The 20,442-nt window shown below is 61.3% G+C and overlaps 8 protein-coding genes across 8 annotated transcripts; 4 read left to right on the top strand and 4 right to left on the bottom strand.

Moving 5' to 3' along the window:
* Positions 1-439: 439 nt before the first annotated feature.
* Positions 440-1,310, top strand: BXZ73DRAFT_107491 (peptide methionine sulfoxide reductase; the record flags this gene model as incomplete). Its single annotated transcript, XM_048016916.1, has 5 exons — positions 440-527; positions 593-838; positions 910-972; positions 1,033-1,128; positions 1,186-1,310. The coding sequence occupies 5 exons, from the start codon at positions 440-442 to the stop codon at positions 1,308-1,310; spliced, it is 618 nt and encodes a 205-aa protein (XP_047871831.1).
* A 238-nt stretch (positions 1,311-1,548) lies between these two features.
* Positions 1,549-1,997, bottom strand: BXZ73DRAFT_107490 (uncharacterized protein; the record flags this gene model as incomplete). The annotated part of the gene is made up of 3 exons (XM_048016915.1): positions 1,549-1,627; positions 1,683-1,765; positions 1,836-1,997. The coding sequence occupies 3 exons, from the start codon at positions 1,995-1,997 to the stop codon at positions 1,549-1,551; spliced, it is 324 nt and encodes a 107-aa protein (XP_047871830.1).
* Positions 1,998-2,850: 853 nt separating this feature from the next.
* On the bottom strand, positions 2,851-3,859 carry BXZ73DRAFT_82363 (uncharacterized protein; the record flags this gene model as incomplete). Its single annotated transcript, XM_048023697.1, has 2 exons — positions 2,851-3,725; positions 3,808-3,859. The coding sequence occupies 2 exons, from the start codon at positions 3,857-3,859 to the stop codon at positions 2,851-2,853; spliced, it is 927 nt and encodes a 308-aa protein (XP_047871829.1).
* Positions 3,860-6,687: 2,828 nt separating this feature from the next.
* Positions 6,688-8,501, top strand: BXZ73DRAFT_56289 (uncharacterized protein; the record flags this gene model as incomplete). Its single annotated transcript, XM_048021459.1, has 4 exons — positions 6,688-6,771; positions 6,829-7,298; positions 7,354-7,579; positions 7,644-8,501. The coding sequence occupies 4 exons, from the start codon at positions 6,688-6,690 to the stop codon at positions 8,499-8,501; spliced, it is 1,638 nt and encodes a 545-aa protein (XP_047871828.1).
* Positions 8,502-8,653: 152 nt separating this feature from the next.
* Positions 8,654-10,446, bottom strand: BXZ73DRAFT_56306 (aspartic peptidase domain-containing protein; the record flags this gene model as incomplete). Its single annotated transcript, XM_048021460.1, has 4 exons — positions 8,654-9,299; positions 9,358-9,931; positions 9,988-10,167; positions 10,221-10,446. The coding sequence occupies 4 exons, from the start codon at positions 10,444-10,446 to the stop codon at positions 8,654-8,656; spliced, it is 1,626 nt and encodes a 541-aa protein (XP_047871827.1).
* A 3,025-nt stretch (positions 10,447-13,471) lies between these two features.
* On the bottom strand, positions 13,472-15,085 carry BXZ73DRAFT_82361 (cryptococcal mannosyltransferase 1-domain-containing protein; the record flags this gene model as incomplete). The annotated part of the gene is made up of 1 exon (XM_048023696.1): positions 13,472-15,085. One exon carries the CDS (start codon positions 15,083-15,085, stop codon positions 13,472-13,474), a length of 1,614 nt encoding a protein of 537 aa, XP_047871826.1.
* Positions 15,086-15,285: 200 nt separating this feature from the next.
* On the top strand, positions 15,286-16,219 carry BXZ73DRAFT_107485 (uncharacterized protein; the record flags this gene model as incomplete). The annotated part of the gene is made up of 5 exons (XM_048016914.1): positions 15,286-15,501; positions 15,561-15,603; positions 15,662-15,738; positions 15,789-15,840; positions 15,906-16,219. The coding sequence occupies 5 exons, from the start codon at positions 15,286-15,288 to the stop codon at positions 16,217-16,219; spliced, it is 702 nt and encodes a 233-aa protein (XP_047871825.1).
* A 1,662-nt stretch (positions 16,220-17,881) lies between these two features.
* BXZ73DRAFT_28578 (uncharacterized protein) lies at positions 17,882-19,091 on the top strand (the record flags this gene model as incomplete). Its single annotated transcript, XM_048017759.1, has 6 exons — positions 17,882-17,973; positions 18,031-18,170; positions 18,221-18,355; positions 18,418-18,618; positions 18,678-18,937; positions 19,017-19,091. Coding segments are annotated over 6 exons (903 nt in total), but the record flags the coding sequence as incomplete, so codon positions are not given.
* Between the last annotated feature and the right edge of the window lie 1,351 nt (positions 19,092-20,442).

Here is a 20,442-nt window from a genome sequence, read left to right as displayed (position 1 = left end):
GTGTATGTAGCTGTCCGGACCGCGGTGCACGATCTGACTGGATTGCTTTCGATGTTTTGGGTACGCTCCGAGGGGGGTAGTGTCGGCTGTCCGTTCGCGATCGCCTAGACTTTTGCTTTATACGCTTTTCCTCCTTCCCGTCTCTCGTGTATCATACATGTATCATACATGTATCTATGCACACACGCCCCACGACGACATGCCCCCGATCCACCTTTTCGTTCTCAACCCCCATGTCTCCAGGACAGGATTTCTCACTGTCTTCTCACCGACACAGCACCGCCGGACGAATTGCTCAGCCGCGTAGTCAGCGGCCCGCCGCCCATCACGTGCGCCGACGCCTTGACGCTATCTCCCGCCCCGATGAGGTCACCTCAAAAGTCGGCCACCGACGACTCTGCCTCGTCCATCCTGAACACCTGAACCGCGACCGACGCGGATGCTCGGCCTGCTCGCGAACCTCTTCCGCGCACCCTCTCTCTCCTCCCGCGGCATCTCTCCCGCCCACTTCATCTCCACCATGTCTGGTGCGTCCGTGCCCTCCCGCCCTCCCGTCCCTACATCGCCCCCTGACATCCCCGCGCACGCACAGGCGAAGGCGCACCGTCGATCGCGACGTTCGCGTCCGGCTGCTTCTGGGGCACCGAGCACGTCTTCCTCAAGCACTTCCCGCCCGCGCAGGGCAAGGGCGTCCTCCGCACCGCCGTCGGCTACACCGGCGGGCGCGCGGACGCGGCGAGCCCGGACTACCGCACGGTGTGCGCGGGCGCGACGGGCCACGCGGAGGCGGTCCGGGTCGAGTTCGACCCCGCGGTGGTGGGGTATGCGGAGCTCGTCGGTGCGTTCTCTCTCTCTCTTTCTAGGCGGGACTGGGGATGAAGAGGAGCTGACCGGCCGTGGCCCCCGCAGAGTTCTTCTACCGCACGCACGACCCGACGACGGCGAACCGGCAGGGCGGCGACGTGGGCACCCGTGCGTCTTCCTTCTTCTTACGTCCCACACATCTGCGTGCGTCGCTCACGCCGCGCGCAGAGTACCGGTCCGTGATCTTCTACAACACCCCGGAGCAGCTTGAGGTCGCGAAGCGGGTGACGGACGAAGTGCAGAGGAAGCACTTCGACCCCAAGGGTGCGTATATGCGTGTTGGGTTCCGTGCGACGCGGCTCGCTGACGCGCGCGGGGCAGGCAAGAAGATCGTGACGGAGATCGTCGAGGCGGGGACGTGGTGGGACGCGGAGGAGTACCACCAGAAGTACCTGTTCAAGAATCCGACGGGGTACCAGTGCCCGACGCACCGCCTGCACTGGTGAGCGAGTGGAGGGGGTCTTGGCTCGGATTGTGCGATTGGAGGTCGGCGTTGTACGAATGGATGTGTTTTCCCGCTCTCCAGACGGTTGAACTCCGCTGAGTATGCTTGGAGGGCAATACACGGTCGGAAGGCATGGCCATCGTCACAGAGATGTGGTCGAAGAGGAAAGTCGCGCAGCAGAAACAAGAGTGCGACAGTTCTAGAAGTACATACGCACGAGTCCTCCTCTCCTCCCAACATCACCCATCCGTGGACATCGACAGTGCCTCCTCGCCCTCAGCCTGCCCCTCTTTCTTCGCCTGCTCAGCGAGACGCACCCTGCACGGGGACGAGCGTGAGCGCATGCGGCGCATCAGGCAGGCAAGCAACACACCTGTTCCGAGCCAGCAGCACCCGCACCGTCGTCTCCCTCTCGCGCGCCGTCAGGCTCTCCCAGTTCGCGATGCGAGAGAGCGTCTGCAGCACGTCGGTCTCAGCGCCGGCTTCCCGCGCACATCCACCTGCGGCCAGCGAGCGAGCGACGCACCCCGTCCGAGTTGACGACCACGGGCCCGAGCTTGTCGAACCTGAACGTCTGCCCGCCGTTCACGACCGGCTGCTGCACCTCCGGAACCTCCGGCTCCTCCTCAGCGGGGGTCGGCGCGGGCAGCGCGAGGGGTGCGCTCTTCGTATCCGTCGGGTCGGCCATCGCTACGCAGTGTGGGCGAGGGTCATGGCAGCGAGGGGAGCGACGAGACGGACGTCCGGGCGCGACGGCCTTTCGCGACTGTTCCAGCTTTCCGGGGCGGTGGGCCGGACGACGGGCCGCCTCCCACAAAGTTTTCTCTCGACGACCGTTCTCAGTCCGACTCACACCTTCGCACTCGCACTGCACAAGAACGTGTCGCAAAGCCCGACGGAACGCTTCAATTGCCCGGAAATTGACTCTGCACTACTGCTACATACACAAAATCCGAGACTCCAGATCGAGTGGGGTGACGCCTCAGCCGTTGTCTCAGCCCGTCCCTTTGCATGTAACAAGGTGGGTAGCCGGACGAGCGATGTCAACGCCGGCGCCCACGAGTGGGCGCCGTGCTCATCTCGCTGCTTGCGGTCTCGTCAGCGGCGTCATGATCGTGGAAGAATCGAGGGAAACAGGAGGCGCGGGGTGCGAGGTTTATATCGTGGCTGGCAGTTTTCCCACGCACGGACCCCGCATTCGTCGAGGGTTCGATCCCGGGCGGGACACATCGATGTTATATCTCCTGCGTGGCAAATGGCCGGTGTTGGGAAGTCAAAGAGTGATATTGTCACCGACAACGCACGTCGACGAAATCCAGGGCACTACCAAATATTTAAACCTCGAATCCAACCACCACTAATGTCCGCCAGAAACAGAAAGCAAAATAAGAAACGGGTAGCGAAGGGGAAGATCCTTGTGCTAGTAAAAGCGAAGGTAAATCCGAAAGCAAAGACATAGGCATCCCTCCCGATTTCAACCGGGATGAGGGGAGCTTCGTCGCTGCGCAGGCGGCAGCGCTGTCGGGGAGGGCCGTTGTGGATTAGAACCCGGTGTCGGCGGCGAAGGTGATCGTGACGGGGCTGCCTGTCGCGGTCGACGAGACTACGGTACCGGCGGCGGCGGTAGTGCTGACGGCGCCAGCCGTCGCGGTCGACGAGACGATGGTACCAGCGGCGGAGGTCGTGGAGCCCGGGCCCGCTGTCGTCGTGCTGACCGCGCCCGGCGAGACCGTGGAGGTGGAGACACTGCCGACGAGAGCGGTCGACGTCGAGACGCTCTCGGGCGACGCGGTGGAAGTTGAGACTGCCCCCACGCTCGTCGTGGATGTCTTGACGTTGACGGTGCTTGTCGTGACCCCACCGACGACAGTGCTCGTAGTGACGCCGCGGACGACCGTGCTTGTAGTGACCCCGCCAGTGACCGTGCTTGTAGTGACCCCACCAACGACCGTGCTCGTGGTGACCCCGCCAATGACCGTGCTCGTGGTTACTCCACCGATAACCGTGCTTGTCGTCACTCCTCCGACGACTGTGCTGGTCGTAACCCCGCCGCCAACGAACGTGACTGTCGTGGGCTCCGTCCCGTCCGCCGTTGTGCCGCCAATGAAGGTGATCGTCGTCGGGTCGGCCTCAGCCACCTTCGTGACGGTGCTGGGCTCCGTAGCGTCCGCCGTCGTGCCACCGACGAACGTGATGGTCGTGGGCTTCGTCTCGCCTGCCGTTGTGCCCCCGATGAAGGTGACGGTCGTGGGCTCCGTCTCGTCCGCCGTCGTGCCGCCAATGAAGGTGATCGTCGTGGGCTTCGTCTCGCCTGCCGTTGTGCCCCCGATGAAGGTGACGGTCGTGGGCGCACCGCCGATGGAGGTCGTGATGGTGGTCACATCGCGGGCGTCGACGTTGGCGGGGGCGGCCGAGGCTGTGGGGAAACGAAGGCAGCAGAGTCAGCACTGAGAGGGCGGAGGGCAGCAGGCAGTGGGAAGCGAGGGTGGAGAGCCTACCTTGGCCAATGGCGACCGCAGCGAGGACGATGTTGAGCAGGTTGGCGAACATGGTGGGCAACTTGGGGGAGAGGATGCGAAAATTGCGAGGATGGGTGGATAAGGATGAGAGCGGTGGTGATAGAAGAGAAGAGGAAGGGTGAGGACGTCAGCTGGCTCCGCCGCATGTTATATACGTGTCCTGGATCCCGCCTTCCTTAGGCCGTCGCTCGGGAGCATGGCTGGGTGGTCGCCTCTGACGGTGCCGACCGAAATGAATTTGGGATGACATCCGCAGCACGCTCTGAGATGATCCTCCGAGCTCGCGAGTTCAACATACCGCTGGTGATACGTCCGGCTGCGGAAGGTTCGGCAGGGGCGTGGAAAGCGCCTCGTATCCCCGTCTGGCAAGACGTTGATCCCGAACACGGCGGCTCCTTATCCAGCGACGGTACCAGAGTTTGTGGTGAGCTCCAAGGGGTTTCGACTCGCTTGTGAGACGATGCCGTGTGGCAGAACAGCCCAGCCAGCGACTTGTCATTGAGATTTGAGAGACTTCGAAGGTTTGTCGTCCACGCCGTCTGGCCGGGATGAGTGACCTCGGTGTGAAGGTGGTCACGGATGTCTTCTACACGGACGTCTTGTGGCTCGGAAAATGTCTATATTCACCGAGTCTCAGTCATTTTCGTCACCGAACGGCATTAACGACGTCGCGGCGAAGTCCGTATGAGGACGAATACTTACCGGGAAAACGAGGATATTGAAAGGCTGAGAGCAAACACTAACCATGCACCGAGGCACCGGTATCACGGTCGTCTGTCGCCGGCGAGGGAGAAATGCTGGCAGGCATGCGCTGCGGAGATTCAGAGTGGTGGTTCGAATGAAAGTCGCGCGGACGCGTGGCACTGCCGGCAAATGATCCGGAGCGGCTAAAGCCGTACCATTGCCAGAGACGCCCGGGGCCTCCAACTCGCGCTCGCACTGTATCGCGACAGACGCCAGCAGCGCATGGAGGTACGTTCGTCATGAAGTCGAAATCATTTGAAGGAGCTAACGCACTCTCGTCAAGGGCGCCCTTCGTGCACCGGCCTCCCAGCTGGCTCACGGCGGTCATGGTGCGGCTTGGACATGCGTTGTCCCACTGTCTTCTTCGACGCATAATTTCCCCACCACTCTGAGAGGAATTTGCCAAAACTGGAGAGAGCGACGGCTTCCTAGCCGACTTCACGCGGCATAGATCATCCGGGCGGAACCTCGCCGTTGGCAACATACACATCGAAGGTCGCTTTTGGTGCTCCCATGTGGTGTTCCGCAGTTGGAGAACAGCCACGCCAACGTCACGGATGCCCGATCGCTCATGGTGCGCATCCGAAATCAGAGTCCTCTTAGCGGTAATCCCGGGCTCCCCAAAGTGGCGAAACCACTGATCAGTGATGCGCGCGGGCTGCGCAGCGAGCTGTCAGACGTTCCGGTCGCAGTCCCCGGCTGGAGGGCGGCGTCGCTGTGAGTGCGCAGTACGGTGGTTGCATGCGTCTTATTCCCGGAGAAACTTGGGGATAAAGTGCTACTTCATATCATGTTTGGTGTGTGGACGGGGAGACCGCTGTCTCGGAAATTGGCACAATGGGGAATTTCTTGCAGATGAGGAGACGTTGACAGAAAGTGATTACGAGTGGGTGACAATTGCGGAGTATGGGGTGGGTAGTAGGCTGACCGGGGTACCGGAGAACTATTCAATACAGCCGTAGCGGACAATTCCTCCACAGCAACAAACGGGCGGCAGCTTGTAGCGCTTACATCCGGTCGGGTAATACTAATGGTGGTCATGAGGGAACGTTAATCCAGTGAATAGGTGAAGTGCTGACGTCTCAATCTCTCCTTTCAACACTCCTACCACATGCTGGCTTTACATCCACCCTCATCTCGCTTCCTCCTTCCCACCCTCGTCTTTGGCTGTCATATTTAACCGCGCGGCCTGGGTGCATATGGAGACGAGACGACCGCGTTCTACGAGAGGAAGTCTACTGGACGTCCGCATCGAGCTCTGGTGTCATCTGCTTCATTCACGCACCGTTTAAGGGGGTTTCCTTGCGACCGATACCATGGTCAAACCTCAATGGGTAGTGTCCAAGGGCGCAGGGGGACGACGACGTATGATTTCTACTCCAATGTAGCTTGAGGTTCGTTTCGTCATGTATCGGACCTTCTCAGGAACTTCCGCTTCAATGGATAGCAGCTATTTCGACCGTCAGGAAGCAGTGAGGCGGTATAGAGGGGTACGCAGGGGTATTTCAAGTTTCGGTGCGAGCTTGAGTGAGTACAGCGAGTTCAGATCATGCAAATAAGTATGTCAGTAGCGAAACGGCCATGCATCTGCGACCGAGCGGGGCCACGAGATTGTACACGCATCAATCAATACAGGCGACTAGAAACCGCAATGCCCGCACGAACGGCTTAGAGTCGGTTCATTGCCGTCGAGACATAGTGATGGTGGCATTTGCTAGTAGTTAGAGACTCATAGCAGTGGCTCACTGAGCATATTTCGTCGTATTAAGTGGCCGACTCATTGAGGGAGATGGTCATATTGCACTGTCGCATGGTGCAACGAGGAGGCGGCTGGCGCAGTGTATGCAGTGGAAGACGGAGATTTAGCGCTCACGGTGCCTTCCGTGAGTCGGAGCTTCAACCTCTCTGGGCGGGAATCGAGGCGGAGTTAACTCGGAGCTGACATCATCCAAAGCGAGGAATCCACGAATTTCGTCACGGCTCCAAGATGGACAAACACCCCTCATACCGCCAGGTACTACTAGTCCTTTATGGCTAGTATCATGTTGTGCTGATCGCACGAGCTCTCCTGGTACCGTCGCTATAGAGGGCACCTACTTGGCGCAGGCGATCATCATGAGCCTCGTGTCTCTTGACGATGACACTACCATCTACCTCTTCTGTGTGCTGCCTGTGGATGCCATTCTGAATCTTCGCAAGGTAATGGGCTTAAATTGTCCTTACACGCGCTCACTAATGATATGCTTTGTACCTTAGACTTGCAAGCGTCTTGCCGCCATCTCTCGTCTTCACTTCGTATGGCAGACGGTGTGCCGTCGCGATGTCCTCGACGATGGACTGCCATTCCCGCAAGGCGGTTTGAGCGACCACCATGGGAGTGACCTTGAACATCTCACTCTCCATGCCCTAAAACTGGGCAGGTTCTGGCTCAACCCCTCTATGGAGACCGCGCGCACTCTCGACTTCCAAGCCAGTACAGGGACGGGCCTCTCCCACGTCTTCTTCTTGCCTGGGCGTGGAGGGCGCTACGTGCTCACGGTCTACAAAGGGATCTGGTCAATGATCACTTGCTGGGACGTTGGAGTCGCCATTCCTTCCAATCCATCTCCCTCTCCACCGCGTCGGCTGGCGGACTGGTCGCCTCGACAGACCATCTTCGCGGGCTTTGTCGTCAACTCGGACACAACGTCTGAGGCAGCGCTTGCGGTATCAATCCTGCACGGAAGGTTCGTAGCCGTGTATCCCTGTTTCCTACTCTCTCGAGCTCAACGACGTCACCAGCGGCACCCACAGCATCGAGCTCTTGGCGATCCGCAACATAGACGGCGCAGGAGAATCTGGGTTTCGCTCGATCTGCAATATCGCGACCAGCTTCCGGCCGATTGCACTCGACGGCGATCTGGTCGCCTTCAGCGACGAGGGGTCCGAGACAGTGGTCATGAACTGGCGCGACAACACCTTCGCGCTCCTGAAAGGCTCCGAGGACGTCGTCACAGAACGCTTCAAGGTGAGCTCTCTGCCTTCACGCGCTCGCGCGCACAACGTCTGACGAGCTCGGGGCCGTCTCAAAGCTCAACAGGTGCCTGTACGTCGTCTTGGCACGCCACAGCGTCCTCGTCGTCCGCGCGCGCTTGATCGAGCTTTTTCCCTCACCCATGCTCCAGCCCACCTCAGGCGAATGCCCGACATACGGCCCAATCGGCACCCACTCGTTCGGTTGGATCGACGGCGTCGCGGTCGCGCCCCAGGACAGCACCCGCGAGGCCTCCACCACGGGCGACCAGCCCCGGCCCCTATCCATCGTCCTCCGCGCGGAGAGCGACGACCCGTGGGCATCCGACGCGCACCGGCTCGAGCAGTTCGTCCTCGCTCCCAACCCCGCGTTCGTCCCAGCCCCACCTCTGCCCGAACCCGCGCTCGAATCCGCATTCGAATTCGCCCACGCACCGCCGCATGCGCCCGACCCGCCGCCGCCGCTGCCACCACCACCACCGTACCTCTTCCCGCCGACGCGCGTGGAGCGGACGTCGCCGACCTTGCGCGGCTTCCTCCGCTCCCGCGCGATCGCGCTCGGGCGCGCCGGCACCGCGCTCTGGATCCAGCCGCGCGCCGCGCACGCGGCGCACCTCACCGGGCTCGACGTGCACGCGTCCGACGTGGACTTTCTCGGGATCGGGACCGGGCTCGGGCTCGGGGGTGGGGTCGGCCCCGCGCGCGCGTCGGGGCAGGGCGCGGAGACGCTGTGTGCGGCGGTGTTCGACGGGCCGTTGCGCCGCGGGCTGGGCGCGGGCGCGGGAACGCGGGCGCGGACGCTGTGCGTGCAGCGGCGGGAGGGCGCGCACTGGACCACGTTCGACTACGACGAGGAGGCGGGGCGGGTCGCGCTAGGGGCGAACGACGGGACGGTGACGGTGCTGGACTTGGCGTAGGCAGGCGCGGAGTTGCTGATACAGGGAGGCCGATGATTAAATTATGCGAAATGTAGCGACAAAGCGGGTGTAGATATGATAGCAAAGTCCGAGCAGAGACGCTCCCGAGTAAGTATACAACACACTGCTCCGACCCGCGCGCTGCTCGGCGCTCAGTCGCTGTACTTGAGGCTGCCGCGCTCGTAGTCGGGCTCGCCGGCGGCCTCCTTGAAGCGCACGGGCTGGTACCGCGCCTCCCGGCGGCCCTTCGCGGAGCGGACGCACATCGTGACCGTGACCCCGAGGAGGACGAGGCCGATGAGGAGGTTCGCGCCGAGGAGCGCGAGCGCGATCATGCCGTACTTCTGGCCCCAGCTGCCGTCGCTCGGACTCGAAGAGCCGCTGGTGGCCGCGGCGGCGCCGGCGACGGTGGTGGTGCTGGTGCCGTTCGACTGCGATAAGTTTTCATTGATGTATTTGACGGCTTCCGCGGGGTCGACGGCTGGCGGGAGCTTCGCGAGCGCGGCGGCGCGCTCCGTTCGGAACTCGTCCCACATGGAGGAAGCGTTGGTGGTGGAGAGGAGCTGGATGAAGGGCGCGGAGACGGTGTTGTTGCCGGGGTAGAAGTCGGAGTAGTCGAAGGAGGCGTAGACGTTGCGGAGGAAGGAGTCGCCGAGGACGAAGTCGAAACCTATGAAGTTCTCCGGGTCGAGGAAGGTGTATTTGTAGGCGTTGAGACAAGCCGTCATGTTCTTGCCGTTCATGTTGATCAGATAGGGGTAGGTAAGGTCGAGCGGGTGGACAGGGAACTCTTGGTCGCTGCGAACGAACATGGTGAGCATCGATGAGATCTGCACGGACGATGTCTGCCGCTTACCCGAAGACGAAGGTGAGATTGGTGGCCGCATCACAAGGGACCATCCAGGAGTTTCCGCCCCGTTCACCGAGGAACACGGCCCCTGGGATCGTGGAGTAGATGGCGTCCACGGCGGGCCCTGGGAGAGGCGGATGCGAGTAGCCGGTGTCAAGGGAGGCGGCGACCTTCCCGTCTGGAACACCCTCGATGCGCGACTGGTTAAACGCGAAGGCGATGCCGTTGACGAGCATCGCGTCCATGGCGATATTCCAATGATCAGTGTTCACGGCCGGCAGCTTCGGTGCGAGGGTGACGTGTTGGAAGTTTTCGTCGTGTTCAGAGATGATGAATATGCCGTCGGCTTTGTCCTCGAGGGTGCTGGTGCGCGCGAGCTTGACGTCGAAATTGTTCGGCGCTGTGGGGTTGTCGGCGAAAAGGGAGGTGATGGGCGACGTAGCGAGCTCGTTTGCAGCCTCAACTCCCCATACACGTGACACAGTGTTGTAGATCGAGGAGGAATCAAACGCCATACCCATGATGCCGTCGTGTTTGTCCGACGTGTTGAAGTCGGTGATTTCCGTAGGGTTGATAAAGACTTGCGACGGGCGGGTTGAGCAAGTATGCGCTAGTGGTATGTATCGTGATGCTCACTTTGGCTGGGAATCTTGAAGTCTCCGAGCGTCATGTCGGCGAATGCGGCGTAACCCGAGACAGAGCCAATTCCATAGCCAACGTTAATCTTGACATCGGTCGTGTTCGTGAGTTGGAGATCGCGTCCAGTGGTGTTCACCCATAGATCAGACGACCCGGTGTCGAGTAACACGACAAAGTCTGAGGAAGACGATTAGAGATGTACCAACACCACTGATGTTTTTGGCCCCCACCAACTCCGCCCAGAGTGATGTTGACGGTGTAAAAGTTGTTGTCTCCAGTTGAAACAACGGTGGCGCCATCTTCGGACTCGCTTGCAGCCGAGTATGTCAGACCCGAGCCATACGTGGACACCTGGAAGTGGGAGGAGTGGGAGGAGTCGCTAGCAAGAGCGGCGCTCGCCGAGATTGAAAGAGGGAGAAGAAACTGGGCAAGCTGCAGAAAAGAAGTAGGCAACATGGCGAAGGAAAGGGAGATGAGAGACCGCGGGTTCGCGGGTCACCGCCTGCGCATGTCTTATAACTTGATCTTCGTGCCAAGCAGTTCTGCGGTTGCGCTTCTTTCCTAGTCCTCGTGGTGGCGGCGTTGGAACTTGGCGGCATGCCTCGCAGCGCCCCCGCAAAGTAGTCTCGTTTCTTGCTCTCGGCGGCGGCTCCAGTCGTTCACCGACCGGAGATCTAGTCTGACCCGTGCCGGCACGGCAAAGAGAGGATCGCACCGCGTGAAATCAAGATGCTCTCAAAGCTGACTCACGATGTGACGAACTGGAGAACGTCGACATTGATTGCGAGATAACAAGTAGCACTCGATGCTGAGAGAGGACGGGAGTTAGAGCAATAGGGCCACTCACTTCGCAGCTCGAGCAGCCCGCGCGCTCGAGTGCGTTGGGCGCCAGTTACGCGGCGACTGCCGGTGATGTAGGACAGCAGCCGGTATCATAGGTCGACCACTCGGTCGCCTTCGTTGTTCTCACCATTCGCGTTTCTCTCACTTGCGAATTCTAGCCGTCTGTCTGCAACCACGACTGGCAGTGAAAAAATCATCGCGATGAGGGGGAATGGCAGAAATGACGACAAGCATGATGGGCGCCGGTGGAGGGAGTTGCACAGATTCCACCAGAGCCATCGCCGCGTAGCTGGGCGTGAGGCGTGCTGGACGCACCCCGGCGCGCGGGCTGGCTGTCCAGCTCCGTCAAAGAATCCCTCCGCCAAGGTCTGATCTGGGAATTCCGCTAAACTTTCGCATTAAAGTATCCCCGCACCGCCCACCACAATATCCCCACATCTTGCCGAACATCGAACACGCACGCGGGGTCGAAAACCAGTGCCCCAAAGGTCTCTGTGCATACCCACTTGCGGAGGAAATCAGGATTGTCATTTATTGCGATTGCGACAAAGCAAGAAGGTGAATTGAAGGTGAACTCTCGGACTTTGTCCATGACTGGAATCATCCCGTCGAGCCAAGGTTTTCACACGACACTGCCAGTCCCTCGCGTGGCATTCGATCATTGCACCGCCGTCGTCAGCACTGGCCCTGCGTCGCCTGCGGCCTCACACAGCCCCTCTCACTCCAACCACTTCGACCCACCCCGCACGAAACGGGGCTGCCTCGGCGGCGGTGAGCCTCGGTGACCGCAGTTTCACGCTCGAAGCAACCATCTCACCAACAGCTCACGTCGCCGCCCTTTAGGACGTCAAATGTATTTTGGAGCCGACTTCGTGTACTGAGAGAAGGATGGCTTAGCCCATCTTGGCACCCGTCCGGAACCCTCGTGGGCGGTCCTTTCAGGAAGTCCAAGCCCCACAACAACGACATGCGTCTCCAGAACATATTCGTGGGCGATAAGACCCGTTGCTTCTTCCTCTTCGCCGCCAGATCGATGCCTGCTCCATCGACAAGACCAGCCGCGCCGAGCTCTCTGGCCATCAACTCCACGTACGCTTAGAGAGATCTGCTACGCCTGTGGCCGGAAGCTCCAAGAACCAATCGCCCCATCCGAAGTCGACTGGACAACTCTGTGCGGCAGATACATATCGCCCGGTCTCCCCCAGCAAGTCCTCGGAATCGAAATCGATGTTTTCCTGTCTGTGGCCAAGCTGTCGTCAGTTTCCGCCGCGAAGCGTCTCTCGTGGACGGAGAGGTGATCGGCCTCCTCTGCACAACAAGGGTGGCATTCCCCTGTATCGTATCGGCATCCTCAACTGGAAAGAGATCTTCATCGTCTACCATCCTCCATCGTTCGGTTTCGCCGCTCTCGCGGTGCCCTGGTCGTCGCTCGCCCCCCGTCCCTTCGCCTCTCCCTGCACCTCCGCCCTCCACCTTGGATGTTGCGTCGTCTACACCTCCTACAGGGCGTGCTCACGCTCCACATCCGAGGTTGCCTCCGCGCCGACATGGCTTCGCCGAGGACGACATCGGGAGCCGGAGGACGGAACACAAGGGCTTCGACGATATCATCGCAAGTCGATCGAGTGGTTAGAGAACACGGTACCGGGCCCCGCACCGTGCCACGCACGTTGGCAGCTCGCAATCCCAGCGGTCGGGACGGTTCATCGTCACGCGCGGCGGAGTGTCTTGTCGCGACCTTCTCCGTGTTGGCTGGGCCGCCCACTGAAGCTGGCATGCTATCGCCGACAGGAGGCTATTACGGGACGCCCTCGAGAACCTCGGGTTCAACGTTCAAACCCGAGATTAGATTCACAGGGGGCGCCCCGACCAGTGACGACTTCGACCGAACGCCCCTTTCGGTTCGGGTCCCCTGAGCCCGCTATGTCTACGAAGATGCTTTGCCGTTCCAATCGATCAAAAGCTTTTCCGCGACACGCCTACACTAGTGCTGTACGTTCGATTCGATCCACACCGATCGCGTTTGACTGCGTTGACTCCTTCACGCGCGCCTCCGAATCTCTCCGCCAACTCCATGCCCGCACTCGTCTGTGCGCCTCCGCCGCCTGCTGTGCCCGCCCGCGATCTTCGAAAGCTTCCTACCGCGTCCTCGAAGAATACGCCAAGACTTGACCGAAGCTCGTCGAGGTCGTTGTTACGGTCGCCCTCAGCGCGCCTGGATTACGCCCTAGCCAAGGCAGCACGCCTGAACAACCACTCGCGCGGGCTCGTTGCGGGCTCGTCGTACTGTACAGTAGCTTATCTACCGATATATACACCAGGGAGGCTGGGGGAGCGCCCCGGCTTCGAGTTGGTGCGTTTGCCGCCACCCGCTCGTCGGCTGGATCCGAATGCTGTTATCAGCAGACGGAACAGTGTTGCTTGGAGTCGGCGGTTGCCTGATTTGCGAAGTACCGAAGTCGAGCAGCGTATGTACCATAGAGTCCGTGTGACGAGACTACACCCTATTATATCGTAACGCATGGACGGTGCCCCTTTTAAGCAGCGACGTGTAGAGCTGGTACACGTATACATACAGACAAGGCAAACATAGCGATGCGAAGCCTCTCTAAAAGGTATCATCTAACCGTCATCCTCATCACCACCACGGATGGCAGTCCACCCCGTCCCACGACCAGACCCGGTCGCCGTCGCCGACGATCATGCGCGCGTACTGCATCCACGCGCCGTCGTACACGCGCTCGACGAACCACTTGACGTACCGCGCGCGGAGCACCCACTTGTTCCACACGTAGTACTTCCACACGTACGCGCACACCACGCGCGGGTTCGCGTAGACCTTGTCGAGCGCCATCACCCGCCGGAAGTCGTACGGGAGGAGGAAGGACTCGGACGAGTAGCACTCGCCCTCGGCGCTCGCGCGGAACCGCAGCGGCGGCGTCACCGCGGGGCTCGCCCCGATCTCCTTCGTCCACGGGTGGTTCGAGGGCGGCATGTGCTCGATGTGCGTCGTCGGCAGCGTCGCGTTCGACCGGAGCGCGACGGGGAGGACGGGGTCCGCGCGGAAGGCGACGATGCCGTTCCAGCAGGCGAAGACGGGCACGGGGTCCTCCTTCTTGATGGCGTCGTAGGAGCCCTTGTCGAAGAAGTAGGGCCAGATGGCGGCGGTGAGCCGCCCGGCGCGGTCGCGGAGGACCCACATGTCGTACGCGCCAAAGTGGCCGAAGTCGAGGCCGCAGGCGAAGTCGTAGTCCCCGTCCCGGGTCTCGAGCAGCTCGAGCACGGACTCGGGCTCGATGTAGATGTCGTTCGAGAACAGGACGCGGTCGTAGCCGCCGGTGCGGAGGAGGGGCTCGAGGGCCTGGTTGCGGATCGCGGCGAGGAACTCGATGCGCGGGTTCCAGCTCATATCCGGCGGCCGCTTGACGGTCTCGTCCTGGATGAGGATGCGGTTCTTGACGCCGCGCCTGTCGAGCTCGGCCTCGAAGGCGCGGAGGAGGTCGGGGGTCTTGTCGTTCGAGTAGTTCTCGACGATGGAGACGAAGACGTTGTCGGCCCCGAGCCAGGTGATGGTGTCGAGCATCGTCTTCGTCCAGTACGGGAGCACGAGCTCGTTCTGGTGGAACGCGGCGGCGATGAAGATCTTCTCCGCGCGGGGGGCGTAGCCGCTGCGCTTTGGGTGCGGGTCTGCGAGGGCCTTGCGGAGCGCGGGGCGGAAGCGGACGTCGCCCGGGTGCTCGTAGTTGCGGTACTCGTGGAGGCCTCGGAGGATGACGAGGACGCAGAGCGCGATCTGCGCGGCCCAGAGGAGCGTGTTCGGGCTCCGGAGGGCGCGGGGGCTTGGCCGGGGCGAGCGTGCGCGGGGGTCCTGGGCCCACTCCTCTTCTCCGCGGTCGGGTTGGAGCATCATGTAGCCATCGCCGCCCTCCGGTCCGTGTGTGCCCTTACGCGCGAGTCTCCTGCGGACGAAGAAACTCACCAGCAGCCACACGAGCTGGAGCGCGGCGAAGGGGGGGAGGGTGACGAGGAACGCGACCCACGCGATCCAGAGCGGAGGGAAGGCGGGTCTGAAGTCGTTAAAAAGGAAGTCGAAGATTGAGTGGTAGGCGTGGCGCCAGCCGAGGTAGAAGACGAGGAGTTGGGGGAGGGCGGGGAGGCGGAGGAGGAAGAGGACAGTGCGGTAGAGGAGGGCGAGGGCGGCGAGGAGGTGGTGACGGTCGAGGCGGCGGGCGAGGCCAAATGGGGATCGCATCGCTTGCAGCGGCCGTCTTGTCGAGGAGAGGGGCAGGCGGAGGCGGCGAGGGCCTGGCAGGCGGGCGGAGGTGGTGGAGGAGGGCAAGGGAGGAAGGCGAGCCGCGCGCCGGGCCCCGGCCGCAGCGTAGTTCGAAACTTGGCCAGGCGCGCCGTGTCGCGACCCAGTCGAGTACATGCTTATACACAATCCAGGTATGGATGAAGGTCCTCGTCGGCACGGTGCTCGCCAGCGAAACCCTCAATTCCGTCGACATCATATCCTTGTACCAACCGCTCGTCTTGCAGTTTGGTGACTATGTGTTGGTGACCCATTGGTGTGCGTCCAACTTCTCTCCTTCAATCTGGACGTCACGCGAACCCTCCCCTACAGAGTTCCACATCGACCCTGCGATGTTGTCCTTCGTCGCCTTCGTTGTGCAGTCTTTCTTTGTCTGGCGTATCCAGGACTCCAGGTTCTCACTGACAAGAAAAAGTGGATCGTCGGGTTCACCTACATCTACGCGTTCATATCATTCTGTGCGTGCCGTGATCTCTCCCCCGCATCTGTTGCCATGCTGACCTCGATGTACTTCAGTGGGTGACGTTGGGATGTCGATTGCTGTCACCAAATCCAGACCATCCCCGACTCCCAAGTTCAAGGCGATCACCCACGTCTGGATCCCGCCTGCCGCGATTGCGGACCTCACGATCACCTCCGCAAGAGGAAGACCGGGATGGATTTCACCGACACGCTCATCAACAAGATCACTCGCGGTAGGCCGCACTTCACGCGCACGTCTGGCCTCTGGCAAGCCCACTGACTCGCTACCCCGCGACAGTGACGATCGAAACCGGTCTGCTCACCTCCATGTGGCCGTCGATGGATCTGATTGTCTACCTCGTCGTCCCGACCTCGCTGCACCTCCTCTTCACGGCCGTCGGCGACACGGAAAGCGGCACGGGCGACGAGTCCAACTCGCGCTCCGACAGGCGTGGCATGCACCAGCCCAGGCGCGTGAACATGCCCCGCTGCCCGCACGACCTTCACGCGCCTGGCGCTTTCACTCAACACGCTCCCGACCAAGGTCGACACACGGCGTGTCGGGCCCAGCGATACAAAGGTGCGATGAAGATCAGCCCACGAAACGTTTAACGATTTCATTCGATCATGGAGGAACGGTTCACTCAGATTCGATTGTATTAGACGGCGAGGCACCAGCCTGCACAGGTCACACGCTCCGATCGTCTAGGGATCTACACGATCTCGTGTCTGTCAAGGTCCTGCGGCTACACTGCCCGAACCCTATTTCGCAGGTCCCCTTCCGTTTCAGCCCCCGCGAGTGCAAGCCAGTCTTCCGAGATCCTGCCCACGCCGCCGAGATCAGTCTTTCGGCTCTCAAGCAGACCCTGCCCGAGGCACGTCGCTGTTCAGGTCCACCACATCTCGCTTCGCTAGGTCGACACTCTCAAAACAACCCTAGCTCCATTCCACAACAACGGTTTGCCCTCAACTGGAAAGAGATCTTTAGTATCGCACATCGTTTGGTTTCCCCGATGTCGTGGGGACCCTCGCCGTCTCTCTTCCCTGTTGCTTCACATCTTCTTGCATCCCCGTGACGCCCTCTGCCCCCGATCGTGCGCAGACCCAACGGCCCCTCCTCCTCCTCCCGCCACCGAAATCACGCCCTGATGAATCCACTTCCGCTGGTAATCAAGCCCTGAACTTGCCCCGTACCGCTCCCCCCTGTTCACTACGTGCCGCGTCTCCGCCCCACCCGTCGCGTCGCGGCGGTTCCAAGAATATCCCAACGCCATCCTTTCCCCACTCCAGAAGCCTCCGCATTCGATAATCGCCCCCGACGCCTGGCACCTCTTCAACTGGTGCCATCGCCTGCATCTGAACGCGTGCATTCCTGCGCTCGACGTGTACGGCGGGGCCGGCCGCGAGCTTGCTGTCCGGGCTGCCCTCGACGTGGTGCACGCCAGTGCAACGTTGTTCTACCACACGACGCGCCGCCGCTGCCGGCGCCCTTCCGGAGTCTCTGGAGCTGGTGGCCATCGTTTTCTGAGGACGATCACGGCCGGGCCGCCGAACATAGGGGCTTCTACGATCACAAGTCGATTGAGCAGTAAGAACGTGACGCTGGTCCCGCACCCACTGGCAACCAGGTGTCAGGCATGCGGCACATATCAGAGCGCCAGTTGAACGCCACACAGGACTTGGAGAGCGTGTGGTCGAATGGGGCGCATGTTGCTGGACCCGGTTTTCGCGACCATCTCTATGTTGGCCTATTTGCTGAAGCCGACATACTCTGGCCAACTGCAGGAAGTTGCCGGCAGTCAGTAAAATGACCAAGTCCTTTCAGTTCGAGTCCCCTCGCCATCTCAATCAAAATCGGCGTAGATTTCGATCGATCGAAAACTTCTCCGTCCACCTACACTGGCGTTCCCCCAGTTCGATCCACATCCTGTGGAGCCTGTGTCCGCTCCCTCAAGGTGCCTCGACCGCAGACACCGGATATCGCCGTTTCGAACATGAACATCCCAAGTGTACATATACCTCCAGCGCATGGAACTCGTCTCACCGAGGCTCAACACGCTCTCATCCACTCCCTCCGCTCCCATCTTCTGCGCTACGCGGTGCTAGTCCACGACGAGTGGCTGGTCGCTGAACTTTGCTGCACCTCCCGCTACGCGATATCCCCGTCATGTCTACCAGCGAAACAGCACCCGCATTTGATATCCCCGTGATGCATGTACCTCATCGGTACCGTATGACGTTCATTCGGTCTCACCCAACTTGTTCCCTCACAGCTACGGCCCGTTCTTCGCCGCCGTCGTCCTCGACGTTTACCTCTGTGGCATCCTCTGCACTCAAGCGTTCTTGTATTTTACCACCTACAAAAAGTAAGCACCCCCGCTCCGACGTGTAAATCGCATATGTGCCTACTCACTGCGATGCAGGGACCCGGTATGGATGAAGGTCCTCGTCAGCGCGGTGGTCCTCGTAGACATCCTCAACTCCTGCTTCGACATCATGGCCGTGTACCGCCCGCTCGTCTTGGAGTTCGGCGATACTGATGCCGTGCAGGTGACTCATTGGGGTGTGTTGAACCTCTTCTTCGATCTGGACATCAGCGCTAATACCCTACAGAGTTCCAGAGCGACCCGACGACCGTGGCCTTCATCGCCTTCCTCGTGCAGGGATTCTTCGCGTGGCGTGTCAAGGTTCTCACCAAGAATAAGTGGATCGTCGGGCTGATCTACATCTGCGCGTTCACATCGTTCCGTGCGTCACTGCCGTGACCTCTCCTTCGCATCCGATGTCATGCTCACCTCGGTGTGCTCCAGTGGGTGCCGTTGGGACTTCGATTGGCGCCACCAAAGTCCCGAGAATCCCCGACTTGCGCAAGCTCCGGACGACCATCGACGTCTGGCTTGTGACGGCCGTGGTTGCGGACATTGCGATTACATCCACCCTCGTGTTCCATCTTCACAAGAGGAAGACGGGGATGAGATTCACCGACACGCTCATCAACAAGATCACCCGCCGTACGTCGCGCTTCACGTCTGGCCTCTCGCAAGCCCGCTGACTCGCTGCCCCGCGACAGTGACGCTCGAGACGGGCCTGCTCACCTCGATGTGGGCGCTGACGGATCTGGTCGTCTACCTGACCATCCCGTCCGGGCTGCACCTCTTCTTCAACTTCACGCTCTCGAAGCTGTACACGATCTCCCTCCTCGCCTCCCTCCTCAGCCGCCACGGCGGGATGGACGGCGGTACGGACGACTCGGGCTCGCACTCGGACGGGCGCGCGCACCCGCCGCCCGGCGGGCGCGTGAACATGCTCCGCTCGGCCGCGAGCGCACACGTACGTCGCCCCCTCCGCCTCGTCCCGTCTCCCGTGCTCCCCGGGGCGGCGCCCGACCGCAGCGCTGACGCCGCGCGAGCAGCCGCAGCAGATCTTCATCGACGTCGAGGCGCACGAGATGGTCGACGTCGACGACGTCAAGGCCTCGCAGTTCCTCGAGCACCAGAAGGAGGCCGGGGACTCGCACGGCGCGTTGAGCGGCAACACGCGGCGCTCGTCGGTGACCGTCGACCGCTCGATGGTCTGAGCGCGCGCCCGGTTACCCCGCCGCCGTTAGCATACCCTGATTATAATTACTAGGCCTCGTGGATTAAGGATCTCTCTTGCGGCTGATAACGGCTGGTGTGAGGACCCGATTGAGGGCCCTGTCAGTCAGTCACTGATCGGTACTTTGTGCGAACTTCTAAAACCTCTAAAAGTCTCTAAGAAGTTTAGAAGCACTTAGAGATTGTTGGAGGCACCTCACTATTGTCACAGTAAGAGGAAGCATAACATATCCATGAGGTACAGGCTATAGACTACAATCAACGAAGCGGACGCTGTACGTGGGGGTGTCTGGGTCCTTAACGTGGGCGATGTAGGTGGCGTGCGAGGCGTGCGAGGTCGGAGACGCAGGAGACGCAGGCGCGAGGGAGAATGCGGCCGCGACGCGGTGGACGTGGCCAAAGCGGGCGGCGTGGCAAGGGGCATCGAGTTGCGGGAGATGCGAAAGACGCATGCGTGAGGCGGGCGAGGGCGAAGCAGGCTAGGGCGAGAAGATGACTCCCGAGGGCGCGAGGCAGGCAACGTGGACGTGGTCAAGATGGGTGAAGAGCGACGCGGGAGATTCAGGCGAGGCGCCAGGTGAGGTGGACGAGGTGGGTGTGCCAGTGGGCGACATGGGCAAGGCGGTGGCGCGGGTGACACAGGCAAGCTATGCGGAAGATGTGGGCGAGGTCGGTGACTTCGGCAAGGGCGACGCATGCTAGGGTGAGACGGGGACGACGCAAGCAAGGCGGGCGACGTGGTCAGAGTGGGAGATGCGGAAGAGAGGGGCGAGTGAGCGAGGTGGTTGACGCCGAGAGGCAGGTGATGTGGGCGAGATGGCGGCGACTTTGCGGGGGCGAGACGACAGCGACGTGGGGACGAGATGTGGGCGACCTGAGGTGGCTGATGCAGAGTCATATTGGGTGAATATGCGAGAACGGGAATGAGCACCAGCAAAGGAGCAGAGCGGACAAGAGGGAAACGGACCGTGGAGGAGCCGGGGCTGTTGCCAACGGGCGGAGGCCGTGGTCGCGCCCGCCGTCCGCGTTGCGCGCGCCGGACGGTGAGTCGTCCGAGACACACCGGCCGCAGCTCTCGAGGTCCGTCCGGACGTCGACGCACTCGCTCCACAGAGGTAGCCGTGCCCGCCCGTAGAGATGGCGTAGAGGGGCAGCTACACTGCCCGACGTCGGACGGGGCCCTGGCGGGTGAGGCTGGAGGTATTCGCGCACTGGCGGCTGCGACTGCGGACGAGGATT

This window comes from Epithele typhae, assembly GCF_022376455.1.
Source record: "Epithele typhae strain CBS 203.58 chromosome Unknown BXZ73scaffold_112, whole genome shotgun sequence".
In the NCBI taxonomy this organism is placed as follows: Eukaryota; Fungi; Basidiomycota; class Agaricomycetes; order Polyporales; family Epitheliaceae; genus Epithele; species Epithele typhae.
Note: the sequence above shows the minus strand (reverse complement) of the source record. Positions and strands in the feature narration are given on the sequence as shown.